The 20,582-nt window shown below is 39.9% G+C and overlaps 1 protein-coding gene across 1 annotated transcript; it reads left to right on the forward strand.

The window, feature by feature from the left end:
* The first annotated feature begins 1,691 nt into the window (after window positions 1–1,691).
* On the forward strand, window positions 1,692–20,317 carry mmp2 (matrix metallopeptidase 2). Its single transcript, XM_050049333.1, has 13 exons — window positions 1,692–1,995; window positions 2,214–2,440; window positions 3,427–3,575; window positions 4,469–4,597; window positions 5,454–5,627; window positions 6,270–6,443; window positions 7,923–8,096; window positions 8,918–9,073; window positions 9,241–9,367; window positions 15,144–15,280; window positions 15,888–16,047; window positions 16,359–16,468; window positions 19,128–20,317. The coding sequence occupies exons 1-13, from the start codon at window positions 1,843–1,845 to the stop codon at window positions 19,229–19,231; spliced, it is 1,974 nt and encodes a 657-aa protein (XP_049905290.1). The 5' UTR covers window positions 1,692–1,842; the 3' UTR covers window positions 19,232–20,317.
* Window positions 20,318–20,582: the final 265 nt, after the last annotated feature.

Raw genomic sequence — 20,582 nt, forward strand, 5'->3', positions numbered from 1 at the left:
AATTTCTTTAGTTTGTAAACAACAACAGTAACTCAGAGTGAGATTCAGATTCTGTATACAATACAAAATGACTGGGTTGTGTTTTTTTTCCACCTGGACCTGTATGCTCTGCCATTTCTCCTCTAATCATCACGCTGTAACCTGTGACAGGCTGCTAAGCTACAATAACTATTCTGCATTGACATATATGTAGTTTTTTGTTGAGCTGCGAGCGTCACATAGGATTACTTACCAAAGTTTTATGTCAAAATCGCTTGACAACACAGACTACTATGTGCGCACGTTGAGAGAGGAGAGGGAGAGATGCTGCGTTGCTGCCAGAGGAGCCGCTGAATGAGTTCCCTCTGAGGGGCAACTCACTAAAAGAGTCTGAAAAGTCCGGGGTGGTTCATAAAACATTAAGAGTCTGAAAAGTCCGGGGTGGTTCATAAAACATTCAGGACGCCCAGGCCTAATGATGCCACAGATTATTCCATGCTACTTAAGCTGCTTATCTTTTTGGAACCACTGCAGAGTCTGTAATAATTTCACTTTCAGCCATGCTTGTTGTTGCCGTGGGTAACAGTATGACATCAATATGTCAACAAGTCGAAATATCGCGAGTATCATAATATGAATTTTTCATATGATATTAAAAAGTATACCAGTATTATCTTGAACGAGATGATAGGGCACACCCCTAATGGTCTGTATGTTGATAATGATGCATGTGTAACTGGTGGACTCTAGTGATGTCTGAGTTGTGTAGATATAAAGAGGCCCAGACTGTGGATATCTTTGTAGACAATCTCTGTTTATTTATCCTGACAACAGGTGGCAAAAACAAAAATCCTCCATCATACACAACCATATAAACTCAAGCCCCTCTCCTACGGAGCACAACAGCAAAAGGGCATGCCATGTTACATTCAATTAAGCACAATGAAACCAATAACATACCTGACAACAGGTGGCAAAAACAAAAATCCGCTGTCATACACAACCATACAAACTCCAGCCCCTACACAAATCAAGTGACACAAGATTATGTTAGCATAAAATGATATTATAAATGTAGCTTAACAGCGCTAACACATGGAAATTACCACAAGAGCAATATCGCTTATCTCTCCCATGGAGCACAACAGCCAAAGGGGAGAGGCAGGGCGAGAGACACCCCTTTATGGGTGGGGTACCCCAAAGGTGAACATAGGGGTACAGAAACTGGTTATCAAACGTTGCACATGTGTAGGGAGGCCTAAGCATGTCAGGTAATAACAACTGAAACATTTTGTGGAATTATAATACTCAACGTTACAAATGTACGTTTGACTTGTCACATATTATTGCAGTACTTCTGTTTTTTTGTTGTTTTTTTTTATTTCTGCCGAGGGGGTGGGGTGGGGGGGTACACTAGCCCAGGGGGCCGAATGTGCTAGGTCTGGCCCTGTAAACGCCACATTTACTCTGCTGACTGACCGTCCATTAATAATCAGCCGTCATTTCTGGACATTCTTCCTTTTAATCCCGTGTTAGCACCCTCTTAGTCACTTCAAGTTTGCAAAAACAAGGCCGAGTGAGAAGTTCAGCCAGTAAGCATGAAATCATTCCTGTGTTTGATTGTGAGCTCCCCCGCGCCTATTTCCCAACCTGGAGACTGCGCAGAGAGCTGTCGGAGGAAAAAGTGCATGTGCAAGCAGAACTGAGAAAGTTCACAGAGCCGGGGTGCAGGATGTCCCGTTAAGGAGAGGAGGAAAAAAACCCTGCTGAGGAGCAGAAGCAACACAAGCTGACGGGGTGAAAGGAGTGCAGCTCACAGCGAACGGCATTTAGTACACAGAAGATACTGTTAAACTGGGCAAAATGGGCTCTCCGACGATATTAAGTTGTCGTCGGATTGTTCTGAAAGTGTTTTTGGTTCAGTTCATCGCTTTTCAAGCAACTTATGCTGCCCCTTCGCCTATTATTAGGTTTCCTGGAGACGATACTCCCAAAACAGACAAAGAAGTTGCTCTGGTAAGTTTATTGGTTGTTTTTTTGTTTTTTTTCCTGAGACTAGTCTAAGTAGGTCAGTCAGTTGTGAACAGTAACTGTAACAGAAGTTCCTCCTGAACTATGAGAACTGTACTGTTGGGGAATAGGTTGTACATTGTACATTATCGAATAATTGCAATAATTTCATAGTTAATCCAGGAGAGTTTAACCATTTGTTTGTCTGTTTTTTCCTCCTCAAGCACTATCTGAATAAGTTTTATGGATGCCCACAAGACAGATGTAACCTTATGGTGCTCAAGGACACCCTGAAGAAAATGCAAAAGTTCTTCGCTTTGCAAGAAACTGGAGAGATTGATGCCAAAACTGTGGATATCATGAAAAAGCCCCGCTGTGGCGTACCAGATGTGGCCAATTACAACTTCTTCCACAGGAAACCCATGTGGCAGAAGAAAGACATCACCTACAGGTCAGGGAATTTACTTTACCTGCACATTTACTGAAGAGGCATTGGGTTACACTGTATTCTGACTCCAAGCTGGTAATACTCAAATAATGACATCATGGAAGTTTAAGCAGTATGGTTCATGTGAAAGGAAATAACATTAGAACTGGGTCCAATACTTAAGTTTTCCTGAGATGCATTGATATATCACATCAGAACAACATATATGATGTTTACCAGCGACTGAGAGGTAAAATAACTTAACCCCACCCAACTGTTGCTCGTAAATCCAACCTTAAGTATTGAGAAATATTACTCGAAATATGTCTGAGTCACTCAACAACACTACAGTTTGAAAGTAGTTCCCAAAGCAGTGTTTGATGAGTGCACAAAAGTATAAGCCAGAGTCTGTTTACTTTGAGAGATGAACCACAGCTTGGCCCAGCCTGACCCCCCCACCACCCTCCCCTCAACCTCCAAGTCCACCCAGCCCCCATCCACACGGTCGCTGAGCGCTTGCATCTTGTGTCTTGCTTACACCAGCATTCCTACACAGTGTGTGTCAGGTCTTTTGTTTTTGTTCTGTTTGAGGTTTGCAACAATGTGGAATCGGTTTATTTATATCAGCGGTTTTGTGTGCCCTGATCATTCCAGCCCGTCTGCCTCTGTGTTTGTAAGGAAGACTGCAAGCCAAAGACAACAGCGTCTGAGAGATCTTAGACTGTTTTAAGAAAGGGACTGTGTAGACAGGCATATAACAGGGTCTGTGGCTGAACACTGTTTCAGGAACCATTTTTACCAGATGATTCATAGACTGTTGTTGGCGCTGTTTAGCTGCTTTTCCATAGCTGATGTGAAGAAAACAGATCTTTTATTCTCCAAACATGACACTCAGAAAGCCACCATCACTGTCCTGATTACACACTTTTTGTTTTTTTCATATATTTCGTCTTCACTTTCCTTGTTTGTCATTGTTTTAGAATGAAACTGACTTTCTGTTAACTCTGTAGGATCCTTGGATACTCTCCTGACCTGGATGAGGAAGTCATAAACGATGCTTTCTTCAGAGCCTTCAAAGTATGGAGTGACGTCACCCCACTCTCATTCACCCGCCTCATGGACGGAGAGGCTGACATCATGATTAACTTTGGCCGCAATGGTATGCCATGTAGACAGTGTATACATAATGCACTGTATTTAAAAAATACTGTACTTAAAAAAAAAAAACGTAGTCAGCTGAACTATAGTCAGGGTATCTCTATATTATTGGGCAGTATAATCATTACATATGAGTTGGTGAAACTTGTTATTTTAGAACACTAAGTAGTGTGTGTCTGCAACACCAATTCCATAAAAAAGTAGGTTTATTTTTTATTAAAATGTCCCCATGTGACCTCAAAAAACCTGCTGACTGTCACATCTGTCATCTTCATCTCAGTTTTGATCTCTTTTCTTTGGATATTGGAAACAGTAGTGAATGTTTAAACACTTGCCTCAATGGGGCACAGGAATGTTCTTGCAGGTTAGAATTCTAAGATTTAAGCACTTACCTAACTAAGTTATGATTACGTGAAGTTGCCTTGCACTTCCAAGAGGATAAATACAGCCATGTTAGGTCATAACCCAAGTCAGGACACAGTTGAACAGAAGTTCAGTGCCTCGTTGACTGATGACTAAGGAGCACTAACACAGACTACATGTTATTACAGTGACTTAACACTGCCAACCTATATTTTAGGAATACTTCTTCATGCAGGTCATTCGAGTCATTCCAACTAAAACAACCATTTGGTATTTAGACAGTGTTACAATGTCATTCTGTCTAGCCAGAGCTGCCCCGGTCAAGAAAACACAAACAAAAACAACTACTCAAGAAGATGTGAAACTAAGGAATATTTGATGTTTTAAACACACACAAATGTCACATTACCTCAGAAATATTGTTGTTGTCTTAATTTCTCTCACCGTTTAACTGGCTTGCTAATAGCTGCGCAGCTTTACTAGCTTTGATATTCACCTTGAAGTGTTAATATTGAATGATGTCATTGACAGAGCACGGAGATGGTTACCCCTTTGACGGCAAAGACGGCCTCTTGGCTCATGCCTTCGCTCCAGGGCCAGGAATTGGGGGAGACTCCCACTTTGATGATGATGAGCAGTGGACGCTGGGAGAAGGCCAAGGTAATGGAGAAACACTATTTAGAGGAAAAAAACAGTGTTGCAAATCCTCTGCTTCAGCTGTTTGTGATTTGTGAAGTCAGGATTTATTTAATTTGTATGAATTTGTGTAAAGACGCACTGAGTGAAAAATAGGTGACTGTCTTTCATTCAAATCAAATCATAGGTAACACTGATCAGATGTCAGGGCCAACTTACCCAACTTTTGACACTGATAATACATTTGACTCTTCAATTCTTTGTTCGGATTTTCTTAACTTTGTCTGAACTTTTTGGCACACGATATGACAAACCTCAGCCATCTGGAAGCTGAATAGAAAAAAAAGAAAATCTCTGTTGCACGTACTTAAGTTTGCACGCATTGACCCAGATAGTTTCATGTATTTCCCATTATTCTGATCCTCTTGTCTGAATTCAGCATTTGTGCAGAAGTAATCTATAAACCTATTTTCCTGTCTGTCTGCCTCTCTGTCTATCCCCTGGCACAACAAAGTCTGACAACACTTAAAATGCCTTTTTTCCAAAAAATAATTATTATTACTATTATGTCAGTTATATCAAGTTTTATTCCCTTTACAGCAATCCATGTTTACCATACTTCTGAGATGCTTACTATATTTAAAATCCTACTTTTTAAATGATCCTATAGTCCAGGTAGCTACTTGTTTCTGTTTAGTTCAAAACAATATTAGTTTACTTACTTGACGTATGCAGTTCATCAGTTTAACATCACGTCACCTTTATACTGGTTTGGGAAAATGGATGACAGTAATATAAAAAGTTTAAACAGCTTGTAGTAAAAACAAAAGTTATTGTTACATCGGACAAGTGTCAATAAGATCCTTAATCTTTTCAACAGTGGTGAAGGTGAAGTATGGCAATGCTGATGGGGAGTTCTGTAAATTCCCCTTCCTGTTCATGGGCACCGAGTACAACAGCTGTACACCTCAGGGCCGTGACGACGGCTTCCTGTGGTGCTCAACCACTTACAACTTTGATGAAGATGGCAAATACGGCTTCTGCCCCCATGAATGTAAGTTCATCATGTGGATCTGTTCTCTTTTTTGATGCAACAATGTGGCATTGCGATGTGGTGTCTGTATAGATTTGTAACTCAATGGCCCCACTTGACCTCAGCAGCAGTGGAGTCATGCCCTACTTGCTACTTGCTAAACTGAATCTGAAGCAGCGTCTTCAATACTGGCAAAGTATCACATATCACATTTTTTGCTATATTCCAAGCTGTTCTGCTGATTTTGGACAGAAAGAAAGTAGGCTGAATAGTATGCCAGGAAAGTGTTGTTTTTTGTTTGGAGTGGATTATGGAATATTTCTTTTCCAAGTCACTGCCCCACTTTAGAACACTGGGCTTTGTTAAACATTTTGTTTATCTGTGTTGTATTGCTGTCCATGGTACTAACATGATCACATACTCATTACAGCTAAGTGCCAAACTACACATGTACTGAGTTGTTTTATGTGAGAACATGAGTGAGGCCTGTTTGTACTGGAGACGTCTGCTCTGATTAGCATGATGAAAAATACTTCCATTCCACCTTTTTTCTTTATTCAGATTTCTCTTCTTCTCTGAGCACCTTTATCTCGCATCATCACTCAGAGGTCAAATCCACCGTATACAATGTCATTAATGTCTCTACTGATATTTGTTTTACAGTACTATTCACCATTGGTGGAAACGCAGAGGGCGCTCCATGTAAATTCCCTTTCACCTTTATGGGAGACTCGTATGATGGATGCACCACTCAGGGCAGGGATGATGGTTACCGCTGGTGTGCCACCACTGAGAACTATGACCAGGACAAAACCTTTGGGTTCTGCCCTGAAACTGGTAGGTGATGTCATCCACTGCCTGTTATGCCGATAATGTGATAAAATACTGCTTCAAGTAAAAACTTACTGTTCTGATCTCTGTAATGCAGACATACTATTGTTTACATTGGCCTCTGTTTATTTCAAAGCAAGTAATGCTCAGGAATTTTGCACGATTACACTATTAAAGTTGGTTAAATTTTAGAGTTAGCATGTTTTAGTTAAAAGTAAGCCCATTTAATTAAACTCCAGATAATTTGCTGATAGGTATTCAGTAAAATTTTAACCCTCTACATGCACAGTGCATTCTCCCATCACACATGCAGCCCTGTCTGAGCCAAAGGACTTTGTGCTTTCAGTTAAGTTTTGATTACTGGAGTGGATATACTTTATATTTATTAGGATATTTCAGTTAACGAGCAGATATTAGCAGAAAGCAAAGCACACAGTTAATAACTTGTTAACACCTTCTGCCAGTTTTTACGAGCTAGCTGTTACCATGTGGGATGCACTGTAGCTTGGCAGAGCATGTTAATTGAGGAGTTTTAATGAATCTATATGCATTTATTTTTTATTGTAAAGCATTTATTTTATCAATGATGTGTTCTTTTAACCCTGGGTTTGCACACAGCCCACACTGTCAGCTCTAATTTCAAAGTATCTTTTCCTGTTAGTTAACTTATTGCTAGCTATCTCATCACATGGCACATCTGACATGGATTATGTCTGCTTATGATATGGTAAATATAGGGGTTAGCAACTAATTTCAATTTATTCCCATTATTTTCCATTAATTTCCCTTAATTCCCACGGAAAGTTTCCACCTTGATTATTTGTGGAATTTTGCAACCCTAGTCCTGTTTAAGGGTTATGTGGTTGCTTAGATGCATACAGTGCGTTTTACTGGCTTTGTGTATTTGGATGTGCAGTGTATGGTGCCCTGCCGTGTGTCGGTTGAAAGGAATGCTCCAGTCTGGGTTTTTGGTCTTGCTTGTGGTCTGCTGAATGGCTGTGAAAGTATTTTAATGTGCAGCGGTAGGACTCATTTTCCATTCTGTCAGTGGTACTGGTTTTAAGGGTTTAGGTAGTGTAGTAGGGAGGGAGAAAGACAGAAAGAGGTTCCACCACTGGAGCTTTTATCTGGTTTTAATCGATTAGGAAAGTACCTTTGTCATAAACCCTTGCGTGATAGCTTGTGCTGAATTAGAAATGATTATTTAAAAAAAACAAAAAAAAACAGCATTAACCAGTGTTGCCAGATTGAAAATGATCTCTCTTTGAAAGAAAATCAATTTGGGCGGGTGCTTTTTGGTTTTGTGCCCTGTGGATTAGTTATTGATGTCATGCGTGTTGTGCCAGTGCTTTCATCATGCTGTTTTCAATATCATCTGCGCTCACTTCACAATACAGTACAAACTGTTCTGAAGAAACATTTTGGCATATGAATGAACCAGTTCACTACATATTTTATTGTTTTACCTTTTGTTGCTCCTCACAGCCATGTCGACAGTTGGAGGAAATGCAGAGGGAAGCCCCTGTGTCTTCCCCTTCACTTTCTTGGGTGACACCTATGAGGCCTGTACCACATCTGGACGCAGTGATGGCAAGATGTGGTGCGCTAGCACCAAGAGCTACGATGATGACCGCAAATGGGGTTTCTGTCCTGACCAAGGTATGAATAGTATTGATGGACGTGTTCTTGTGTATCCATTAATCTTTTTGTTACTGGCACAATCACAATGAAAAGAAAAATAAAGGTAAAGATCAAGGTTAGGTTGTTAGTCCGAATTGTCCTGATGAGAAAAATTCAAGTCATTTGGCATTCCAGAGAAATATCTTAATCATGTCCCATCATCATACTCCATGAAGGACCACCACTGGTACCCTGTAGCAACTGAAAGGTCTAATCATATCATCTAATTACTTTTTTTTTTTTTTTTACTGTACATTATCGGAATTTTTTATGAAGGACTATTCACTATTAGACTTCAATAACCCAGTAGCAAGTAGTAACAAAATCTCTTTAGTCAAACAATACCTGCATTTGATCCTTTTGTACCCAGATATAGAGAAAAAAAGACTATTTGTATGGCTTTGCTCGCAGCTAATTAGCATTCTTGGATTTAATGCAAGTGTGACTGGCCCATTAACACAGCAGCTACAATACTATACAGTCTATACAGTCTGTGTTGCATGGTGTATTTACAGAGTTGCCATTTCAGTGTGCCAAGATATCACCAAAATGAAAATATAGCTATACTACATGTCTGTGGTGTCAAGTAGCATTTTATGCAGCTGCATTTCTCAGTTCACATGTTGGGTCTCAAATAAGGTAGAGAAAAAGAAAAGTTATCAAATAAAGTACTCTATTGGTATCGGTATGACTTCAAGGACAATGGTGCTGGTACTGGTATTGTTATTTCTTAAGTGATACCCAGGCCTAGTATTCACAGTTTACAGAGACATTTCGTCATTGCATTGCTGTGTTTTCAGGCTACAGTTTGTTCCTGGTGGCAGCCCATGAGTTTGGCCATGCCCTTGGCTTGGAGCATTCTCAGGACCCTGGAGCATTGATGGCCCCCGTTTACACTTTCACTAAAGACTTCAGACTTTCTAATGATGACATCAAAGGCATCCAGGAGCTCTATGGTGAGATGAAATGTCATGTGTGGCAAGTTTCCTGGACAGGGATTAAGCCTAATACTAGAACAAAAAAGGTGTCTTTTTCTTATTAGATGCCAGGAAAGAATCATGTACTCTAAATGTGCAATCACTCCCTCAAAGATGAAATATTCTTGGAAATCTCTTATAAACAGGTGTGCCAACAGACAAGCCTTTGCCTCCAACCCAGGGTCCAGTCACTCCAATGGACATCTGTACAGAGCCAGTTGTGTTTGATGCTGTAGCACAGATCAGAGGAGAGACCTTCTTCTTCAAGGACAGGTAATCTAATCAAACAAGAAGTCATAACTGTTCAACCTGAACCAGACTTCAGTATACATATCTCACATTAGGACCAAAATCAAAGGTCTTGACTATGTTGTTTGAATATGCTAGCTGTAATGTTTTCATTAGTTCTCTGAGTCATAAATGCAATATGAAGTCCATGTTTGTCTCTCTTGAAACCTGCAAGCACTGCCAACATCTTGTTGAATTTCCTGTCTGTGATCTATGGGAAGAACGACAAACAAACCCAATAGCCTACTTGAAAAAATATGGCAGCCTACACAAGTGGGATTTCATAATCATTTCCTTGCAAACAATGAGCAGTTTGACATGAGGTTTCTTGTTAATTACCGTTTCTCATATTACAATCTTGTGCCACTTGAAGATTGTGGTTTAAATGCTTGTTTTATAATGTGACAATTAGTAAGAGGGAAAAACAAACTATTCCTCCACTCATGCAGTGACAACCAAAATAGTCATCAGTCATAAACACAGTCAACCGTCCTCTCCTCCACCGGCGCCAGTGAATGCAAAGTCTTGTAAGCTCACTGTGTCTACTGGCTGGCCCTGTGTGGAAGAGGAGTTCCACAAAGTGCTGTGGTTTTATCAACAGTCTTTGTGAGTCACTGTATATTCCCGTAGGAAGGCAAACATACTCATCACAACAGCTGAAGTTCATTACAAATTCTCCTCAGAGTCATGTAGAACAAATGCAATAATGTGACAGAAAAGGAACTGATAGAAAACACAAATGGCATCCTTGTTAGCTACGATGTGTTAATGTTTCTACTGTAGCTGTGCTGAAACATTGACTCCTTGCAATTTCTTAGTTAACAGCTATATACCTGTCATGGCCGTAAATGTGTCCAAAGCAAACAGTCCAGCATACCTCTATACCGAAGAGTGTAGTCTTTCAGTTGGTCTGGTTTTCCTCTCTGAGAACCTTGAGTTACAAATTGTGAGAAACAAGCCACAATCCTGCTCACAAATCCTGCTTTAATACAGAATGACTTTTCACCTTGCCGTGGCTCCCTTCCACACATTTGCAGTGATCATCAGAGCAGCACAGACAAACTTTGGCCAATTTTTTGGAAATCTAGCAGGGCTGAAACTTCATGCTCGGCTGCTCACACTTAAGATAAGGCTTTAGTCACCTAAAGTTAAATGAACTACGAAACCAACAGACGAGTGTATACCTGATAAACATCTGAACTCTTAATGACCGAATGATCTCATAAGAGGACACTGGAATTGCAGTCCTATCATTAATTGTAACATGCAGATGCCAAAATGCCATTTCGGTGCTTGCAGGGTATTGCAAGCTATGATATTCATTATATTCCCTATGTTTTACTTGAGACAAGGGGCTACACCATTGTTTGGGTATTTGTAGCTGGGCCAATTTTCACAAATGTATTAACTATTACAATCCAGAGCAATCCCTTTCAGCCATAAAGGGAAAAACACATTGGTCCGCCATGTACAGTAGCTGAAGTATGTCAAGAATTACAAAGTTGTATATAGATATATTGCATTCACTTTTAATTAGTTGACTTATTAAAGACGTTCTGGACATCATAGTGCGCTATTGTTCAGTAGCTCACAGTGCTTGTTGGCTCTCTTGTGTAACTATACAAGGCTTAGTGTGATATTTTCAAGCAATTCTAAATGTGATTTTTAGTTGTTATGTGAAAATGTTCCCAAGCACCAAAAGACTAAGAACTGATGTGAAGGGAAGAAATTGAGGACAGAGTAATCTCAAGGCACAGAAGTGAATGTAGAGTACAGTATATCTCTCTGAAGTCTGAGATTAGCAAAGTTTCAGTACAGGCCTGTTGTTCTGACCTTCACAGAGACTTAATGAGTTGCCTGAAGGCCATGTCAGGTTTGTGAGCTCTGGTACAAGCCAAGTTTTATTGCTTCAGAGAAAAAGCATTGCCCTCTGGGTTCCAGGGCTAATGCTCACTTGACTCTCCCATTGTAAAAGTAGGATCCCCCCCTTTTTCTCCTGGCTCAGCAAATTTATGATGTAGGACAAATCCTGACTTGATGCAATGAGTAATACTTATAGCACTCCCTGAGCTCAGCATAAAACTGTGTCTGTCTGGAGGCTTAAGGAGAAGGCAATTATAATGTCTGTCTCATAGAAACAGTGTGGCCAACCTACTGAAGAGGTCTGCTGCAAGTTAACTATGGTCATGAGCTTGTATCCTAACATGTAGCCAACGGAGGCTGTTTGCAATATAGACCAATAAAATCTGGGCAAGCTGGATTACGTACGTCATTAATACAAAAGCCAATCGCGTTAATCGCCGTCTCACACGGTAAACACATATGGACAAGGAACAGACTTCAATGCAGCACCAGCAAAAAAACCCTAAAAACTCCAGCAAAGAGCAGACCTGTCAGTACCGAGAGTTAGTATTAGTTAGGGGTGTAACAATTCACAAAATTCATGGTTTGGTTCAATACAGTGGTGTCACGGTTCGGTGCGCTTTCGATACAGCAAAGGAGTCGAAATGCCAGAAAAATGTTCTTGATTTTTAAAATGTTAAATCTATGAAACTAACATAATATGGGCTTTGCAGTTTTTTGTACAAAGCAGGAATTACAGTCTGGATGGAAAAGACTTGTTAGAGTCCTGGTCAAGCAAAGTCAGTCATTTATTTCTAAACGCATTATACATGTTAGACAATACTTATTGAAAACAAGTGAAAAGACTGGGAGCCATGTAGCACTAAATTGTGGAGTTAGACCGTTAAACTGTTTTCCACCATTTCTGTGTCCAGGATTTTTTGGGCGGGCCTAAGCTTGCTTGACAATGCACTGGAACAATCCTGAACATAACACCCCTTCCCTACTATTTAAATACTACATTACCACTGACATTAGAGCACATAGGATCAATATAATTTCTGTTGCCCACTATGTGTCTTTTGCAATGTCCCTCAAGCTCTCTTAGCTCTTTCAGTCCAATAAATATGTGGAAAAAGATCTCTGTTAAATGCCACAATCAAATAAACACAAACTAAACAGCCGTAAGTGATGTACCTTTCAGTCTATCTGGCCGTATCATCTACCCTGCTCACTGCTGTGAATGTGTGCTTTGTGCTAACGTTAGCTGCTGAACGAGAGGCTATAGCCATGCAACGACTCTTGTCCCCTGGTTTGTAGGGTGTGTGTGCCATGACTGTGTGTGCTACTGGCTTAGCTGCTGAAGTTAGTCCTTTCCTGCGCAGTGGCTCGGGGGTTGTGTTTGTTACTGTGCTACTGGGTTAGCTGCTATGTAGAGTCTGTAGCTGTGAGGCGGCTCGTTCCTTGGCACCGTGTGTCTGATAGTTCAGTGTATTTGATTTGTAATGTGTACCGAACCAAAAGCCTGGTACCTAACATCAACTTAATCATATAACAGGCAATTGATCAGTCCACTTACTTTTAATGATCTATGCACACGACACAAAGTTTACTTGGTGGCGGTCCTTTCCCACTGACCACCTGGGAGAGAGAGTATCTGCTGCATTACAGGGATTTCCGGAGCCTGCCTGGGCAAGGGTTGCTATGGTGATTAATTGGCTCGTTAACTAGCAGGCTAACAGAGCCTTTTCTACAAGGACCCTGGAGCTTCCTCTCACGATCTACTGGAAACCCCATCGTACCAGATATTATTGTATGTTTCACAAACACTAATGTGGTGTCAACCACTGCCAGTCAGCCTACAAGCTAACAAACAACATAAATAAAGGATGCTAACTACACTTGCCATTCTGATGCATCTGCTAGTTTCCAAATTTGGTGCACAATAGACTCCTTATCTGAGTCTGGGTCTGACTGAGGTTCAGACATGTATGGCTGAATCTCTCTGGTGTTTCCTCTAACACTAACGTTAGCCATCTTGATGTAATCTGCTCTTTCCCTGGTCAAGATAGTGCGAGCAGTGCATGAGAAAGCAGAAAGCGAAACTTACCACAAGCAAATTTCTCAGTGAGGGAGCAAGAGTAGATCTGCTTCCAGTCCCTTTTTAGAGTTTGTTGTAACTATTATATGGGAAAACCATGTTAAACTAAATATTAGTATTAATGTTTTCATTTCAGTCCTGGTTGATTTGGTGACACCAGTGGTTACTTTGGTAACTGCAAGCGTGGTTTGTTACTATAGCAAACACTGGATGAGCAGCTAGAGTGTCTGTTAACAGTGCAGCCAAAAAACTCAAGTTGTTTTAATAAAGAAGTCATTCAAAAATAATCATTTCCACTGATGAAGAAATGTCAAAAAAGGCTGACTTTCTCATTTTTGATGAATGGTTGTGGTCAGTCACTGCTGTGACAAACACATTGCGCTTCCTGTGGCTGCTTTACAGTAAAAGACACCCTGTGTTTCGCTAGTTGAACAATTTTAATCAATGCCAGTAGAATATGTTCTCTTTGCATTAGCAGTAACTTATTACAGCTCTGACAAGTTATGTAAAGACAGCAAACAACAAGGCTGTTATCAATTAGATAAATGTGCACTGGATTACACACATGCCTTTTCCTGTGAATCCCTTGTGCTAGGTTGGCAATATAAAGCTAGCATGGAAATGGCGGACTCCGCCACCACAAATAAAAAAGACTATATAGAAACCTAATTACTATATGTGGCTGTGACAAAAAAAATGCGGGCCATAAAGCTATCACTAAGAACACCCCTATAAGTTCCAGTTGGCCTTTCTATTAAATATATTTCCACTGGAAAGCAGTGAGTGTGATATTTAGGCTAAAATTAGTGGTTTTAATGACTCAGGCCCGTCTGTTTGCACATTTTAGACCATTTATGGCAAATTACATACTTTACATTAAACTGTTCACAAGCTTAAAACGTGTATGGGATACAAAATCCATTAAAGTGAACATCATGGCTGCGTATGGTTTTGTCAGTTACATTATTGTTGCATTGTAATGAATTACAGACCATAAACATCAACCTGCATTTCCACACAATTTTAACAGTACTTTGATAACAACAAATGTGGATAAAGGGATGACCTACTTGTAGATTTGAAGCCCCAGCAATAGTTTGAAAAACTCTCTTGCTGTTATGTAAAATACGGAATGATATATGCTATATGGCTCTGTCCTGTAAGTCTGTCCGCCTAACCAGCCACCAGGCAGATTATTTTTTCATTTTTTTTGTTGTTAATTAAATAGAGAAAGGAAGAAAAGACAGAAAAGCCCTCAGGACATTGTTGGTATGCCGCATGAACAAATTGATCCACAAGAACACTGCTAAAATAATGCAATGCAATTTATGGATGGTTAGTTCAGTCTGAAATATGTCTCCTTATTCCTCCCGACAAATGTATACAAAACTTAGTGAAGTTTTATTCTCATCTCCATTTTATCTTAATTGCAAGCCATTTTTGCATTGGCTGATCTTTTCCTTTTTAAAAAATAGGTCAGTGGAAAAGAGTTTGGGAAGCTGCCGTTGTTGTGCAGCTGTGTATTGGAAATCCGGGCAAGATAGGTCTTGTTCCGCTGGCGTCTGCAGCCCCAGTCCTAACGAGAACCAGATGCTCATGAATCAGGCCATTGTGGCTGGCTCGGCCAGTGAAGCACTTGCACTAAAACCTCCTCTTACACACACACATACACACACACGCACGCACACACACACACACACGTCCCCCACCTCCTCATCATCCCCCTCTGCCCTTCTTTCATTCTCACTCTGATTTCATCCCCAGCTCATCTACCTTACAACCGCTCACCCACTCATTCTCTCATTCTCTTTCTGCCAGGTTCCTGTTCAGGTCAGTCAACTTCAGAAGCAAGCCCAACGGCCCTATGCTGGTGGCCACCTACTGGCCAGACCTGCCTGCCAAGATAGACGCTGCCTATGAAAACCCAGTGGAGGAAAAAACAGTGTTCTTTGCAGGTATGCAGGAGAAAACAAACTGAGAACATTTGATTTACGTCTTTTTGAATATTGATGTCATATCACATGAACTGGTCACCCTGTTCATATCCTCCCTGTACCTCAATGATGATCAGAGCAACAGACAGTTCCACTTACTCACTCTTTTACAATGTGGACTCCCTGAACGGTGAGGCGTTTCTGCGAAGTGAAACATTAGGAGAAGCAGGAATGTTGGCTGAGCAGTCTTGTGTGTGGTGTGCACTCTTGGGACATTTGAGATATTCCACCATAGTTATTAGTGGTTTATGATACATTCTTTGCATTTTACTAATATGACAGCCTTCCTGAATACTGATGAAAAGTTACATAATATATCCATCAGTTTTGAAGACATTAACAGCAGGGCTGGTTTGGCTATGGGGAAAACTTACCACCCTGAATATTCAACCTATGATCTCACACTGACAATATAATATATTTGGTCAATAGATTTGTAGGAAAACGGGATGATACCTCGATCAGACAATATTGTGTTAAACAAATTACCTTGCATCAATAAAACATATGTCTTCAGTGTTGTTTTATCTTTGGTTCTACTTTTTAATTACAAATTCTTCTCTTCCAGGCAATGAGATGTGGATCTACAAAGCTGATGCATTGGAGTCTGGCTATCCCAAAAGGCTCTCCAGCCTTGAACTCCCCACTGACCTGCAGCAAATCGATGCTGCCTTCAACTTTAGGAAGAACAGGAAGACCTACCTATTTTCTGGGGACAAATTCTGGAGGTGAGGACGTGCAAAGCTCATACGACCATTTGTGAATCTAAAACCCTTGTCTAACACACCCTAACTTGTGCTGTTGGTGTCATCACCTCTTGTTGCAATACTGGGCTACGTCTGGATCTAGTTAGCGTTTGGTGTGACCTAAGCTGCACTGTAAACCACAACAGCTCTGTTAGCCCTTGCACAACATGGGAATTCATAGTGTTGACGACTGACTGTTTTCTAAAGAGCTGTAAGTGGTGTCTGTTTATGTGGGAGAATTGTGAAGCATTAAAGGATTATACTGTACAAATGCATTCTTATTATGTGTACAGATATGATGAAGATAAGAAGAAGATGGACCCTGGCTTCCCCAAACTTATTGCTGATTCCTGGAATGGCATCCCAGATGGCATAGACTCTGCCTTCAGTCTTAATGGCATTGGTAAAAAAAAAACTTTTACTTTAATTTGTGAATTTACATTATGTATCCTTATAAATCTGTATGATTTGAAAATGAAAAAAATTGATGGGAAGCTAGCAGCACCAGTTATGAATGCATGAACAAAACCTATCAAAAAATGAAAGGACCATAGTGGAGGCTTTGTAGTGTGGTCTTTTGATATAAGTTATACAAACTTAATATTACAGGCAACCATTTTCCAAAGTATACCACGTTTCAAACTGATTTTTTAATCTGCATCTTCTGAGCAGGACCAGTCATAAGCAAAGTCATTACAGTTGAACAAGACTAACTCTGCGTTCCAATACGCATACTACCATACTACATAGCATGCCAGAAAAATATTTAGTATGTCCCAATACATAGTATGTCAAAGGCAGTATGCCAAAAATACCAAGATGTTCCACTACATCTGGTTGGATTTTGCAGTATGCAAGCCAGCATGCTTTTCTGGCTACTCTGACCCACAATGCAGCGGACGATGTGTCACATCAACTGAGCGGCAAACAAATGTCAGCTTGACAGCTGATTGACAGCTGTCACAAGTCGCAATGACGGACGACAGTCCATTCAAGTAACTGATGACCAGTGGAATAGTTATTATAGGAATATTGATTAAGTAAATGAAATAATCATAAATATTACAGACAACAAAGGAACATAACTATGAAAATTACAATGAAAGAGAAATGCTGATGTAATTTCACTGTCCCAAATATAATATATTAGAATTTACAATCTGTGCAATTATAGCTTTAAAGCTAAACTACATACATTGCAAAGTAAGAGTCCTCAGATCTCTCCAGGTTGATCTTCGTCTTTGGCAAATTCACTGAGTTGCGTTTGTTTTATCCCCAAGGTAACGGATATAAAAGCAAGAGGGTCAAAGTTCAGGGTATAATGTGAGAAAGTAGTATGTCCAGCATATGGTGTGCATACAGTACATACTTTTTAAGGGCAGTTGCAGTACCTACTAAAAGTAAAAAGAAAAAGTATGCGATTCGGAACACACCCTAAGAGTCTACAGCCACACCATCAGCCCTGTGAGACTGCAGTGGTGCTTTGAGCTACATGGTAACATTCAAACAATGACAATGCTAACATGCTGATATAAAGCAGGTATAATGTTAGTCATTGTCATCAGCACAAATGTCAACGTTGTGATGTGACTACATGAAGGTCAAAGAATTACTGAATTTATCCTCTGGGCACCATGGATATCTGTGCCAAATTTCATGATAACCCATCCAATAGTTCAGGCATTTCCCCAAAAACCAGAGATCTCAACCTCATGGTTTTGCTAGAGGCAAAGTTAGTGGATGATCAGAGTCAATAGTCTAAATCCTGTGGGGACCATGAATGTTTGTACATTAGAAATCCATCCAATAGTTAGACATAGTGGGATATTCAGTCTGGATCAAATGGTGGACCGGCCAATAGACAGACATCACCATCCCTAGACCCATGTTGCTGGCATGGCTAAAAATTAATCACATCATTTAGTGACAGTATGAATACTACAAACATAAACTAATCTTTAACAACACAAAATAAATGCTACACTTAAGTACCAGTCACTCTTGGAAAGGCTACGAAAAATTGTGATGAAATAAACCAGCAATGATCACTGTATTAGTTGTAAATCAAAGAACAGAGACTAAACAGAAAAAGGCATACTCGGTTTACAACTATGTTTGAGTCTTTAAGAAGACCTAAGGGAAAGAAATGATTTTGTGGTGGTTGTGGTGCTTTGATTATAGCTGGATTAGAGCTGGTGCTCTGTGTGCTAGTTTATAGTGTTCAGGCTGGCATTCCTTCTGGTTAGATTGCAGGCAAATCCAGTCAGCTCTATCAGCAAGTCTGGCACTCTGCCTATGTCAGTAAAACCCCTCATATCACAACCCAGGCAAGCAATGACGCCATCTAGCCAGAAATGAACAGTTTCGAGGAACTGACTGAAAATGAGGAAGTAAAACGGGCCAAAGGGAGTAGTTCTAAAGATAGGGAGTCATCTGTGGCCTGATGTTGATGGAAGACAGTCAGAGGAAGAGCAGTTGCTTTATGTCTCTCATGCTTTAATTTGCTTTGAGCAAATACCTCATGATGACTCATGTTAGCTTCAGGGCATTGCAACTAGAATGCAGTAAATATATGATAGTGAATTTAACATCATGACACCACCGGTAAACTTCCTCTGAGACAGAGTCAGCCATGTATCCTTGAGGTTAGAGGTGGTATGCATATTTTATTCTGTGGCAAGCAACCAGGGATTTTTCCATTACTGCTCTCCTAACATACACACATTACTGTAAGCATCACGAAGTCCCTTCCCCACACAGTAGACAAACATATTTATATAAAGCAAGTCTGTGCCCCGCTACAGAGGTGCCTCTGTATGCTTTCTTATTAGCATGATTCAGAGAGAGAGGTTTAACATTGGCTTCAGCAGAGTCTTATTGGATGTTTTAACCCTTGTCACCTTTAATGCAACAGATTTTACTGTTAGTCTATATGCTTTAATTAAAAACTGCGTATTTTACTATTATTGCATGGTCATTTTTCTTGTTTTACACAAGCAATTTAAAATGGCAATTAGAACTTAAGCAAATAATGAACTGTGTGTTATGCTTGTCTTTAACAGATTACAGCTACTTCTTCAAAGGCAACCACTATTTCAAACTTGAAGACAGCAGCTTGAAGATTGTCAAGTTGGGTGAAATCACAAAGGACTGGCTCGGTTGCTGAGCATTCCAAAGCGTCTTGCAACTGGCTAATTCCTAATGACATCTGGCCTCATGAGGACATTGCCATAGTATCACACACAACTTGAGGTTGCCGCAGTGCACACTGTTGTAAGTTTTTATCCTGGCAACTCTGCACGCTTCTGTGGGAGACATGTCCCTTCCAGCTTGTACGACCAGCCTCCAGCTTTGTTGACAGGCACCTCGGGACCTTTCTACACAGGCTGAACATAGGCAACTGGATATCTGCTTTATTACTGTGTGATGTTGACCTTTTATTTGTTATGCTGATGCAGATTTATTTCAATATGTATCCCCCGTTTTTATTGTTTCATTGTTTTTTTTGTCATTGTTTTTTTAAAAACTCAGACATCAGGTATGTCAACACTGCATTGAACGCAGTGCTATACTGTGCTGTGAGATATTGCCGTTTTATGCAAATTTAATTCTGAAAGACTGTTTTACACCATATGAGGAATTCATGTTGGCTTGGAATTGCTTCTATGTCCAGTGTACTAAGTGCATTTTTATAAATGTATCACTTTTTATTAATTCTCATTGTTGTGCAATACATTTGACAAAATGAATTTGCACAATGTGTTTGACCGAAAATGGTGCTTTAGAGATTGCTTTTTGCCTATAGTCCTATATATATAAATGTATACAGTATATATATACATTTTATATTCTGTGTAACTATGTCTGGATACTTCATATCCCTTGGATGTTAGAAAGTAGTATTCGCAGGCACACATTATTCTTCATTTGGTTAGCACTTTGTATAGGACTATATAAGGGAACTGCTCTTTATGGAGACCAAATTATTGTTATGGGAACTCCATGTTGCATTTCTCTTTACTAATGGTACAGGAAGATTAAAGGCACAGGTTGCCTCTAGAGGCTGTATTGGTTTGCTGCATGATGGAATCATGACGAGTACCGCAGTAGTATTGTTTAATAATCTTTTTTTTTTTTTAATATTCTCCTTTTTTCTCTTGTTTTTTTAACAATACAGTCATTGTGTTTTGTGTTGTTTTTAATGCTTGTGCACTTTGTTACTGTCATCAATAAAGATGGTCATTATAATGTTGATTGTTGATAAACAGAGGAACAACTTCATATACATGGGAAAAAAGTCAAGTGATTAATGCAATTATGAACCTTTACCATTAAGCTTGTGAATTCAGCTACCAAATTACAGTGGTGGAAGAAATTTTCAAATCATTTACTTGAGCAGAGGTAGTAATAACACAAACTACGGTCCTGCATTCAAAGTATTACTTACAGTAAATAAAAACAGATCTAAAATTAGTTGCACAAACTTGTATCAAAGGTAAGTACAGTAAATAAGATTT

The sequence above is a fragment of the Epinephelus moara genome, chromosome 1 (genome assembly GCF_006386435.1).
Source record: "Epinephelus moara isolate mb chromosome 1, YSFRI_EMoa_1.0, whole genome shotgun sequence".
Lineage (NCBI taxonomy): Eukaryota > Metazoa > Chordata > Actinopteri > Perciformes > Serranidae > Epinephelus > Epinephelus moara.

Coding starts and splice junctions, on each gene's coding strand:
- mmp2 (XM_050049333.1), top strand. CDS start 1,843: ATGGGCTCTCCGACGATATTAAGTTGTCGTCGGATTGTTCTGAAAGTG. Junction 1,996..2,213: donor CAGACAAAGAAGTTGCTCTG/GTAAGTTTATTG, acceptor TTCCTCCTCAAG/CACTATCTGAATAAGTTTTA. Junction 16,469..19,127: donor CTTCAGTCTTAATGGCATTG/GTAAAAAAAAAA, acceptor TGTCTTTAACAG/ATTACAGCTACTTCTTCAAA.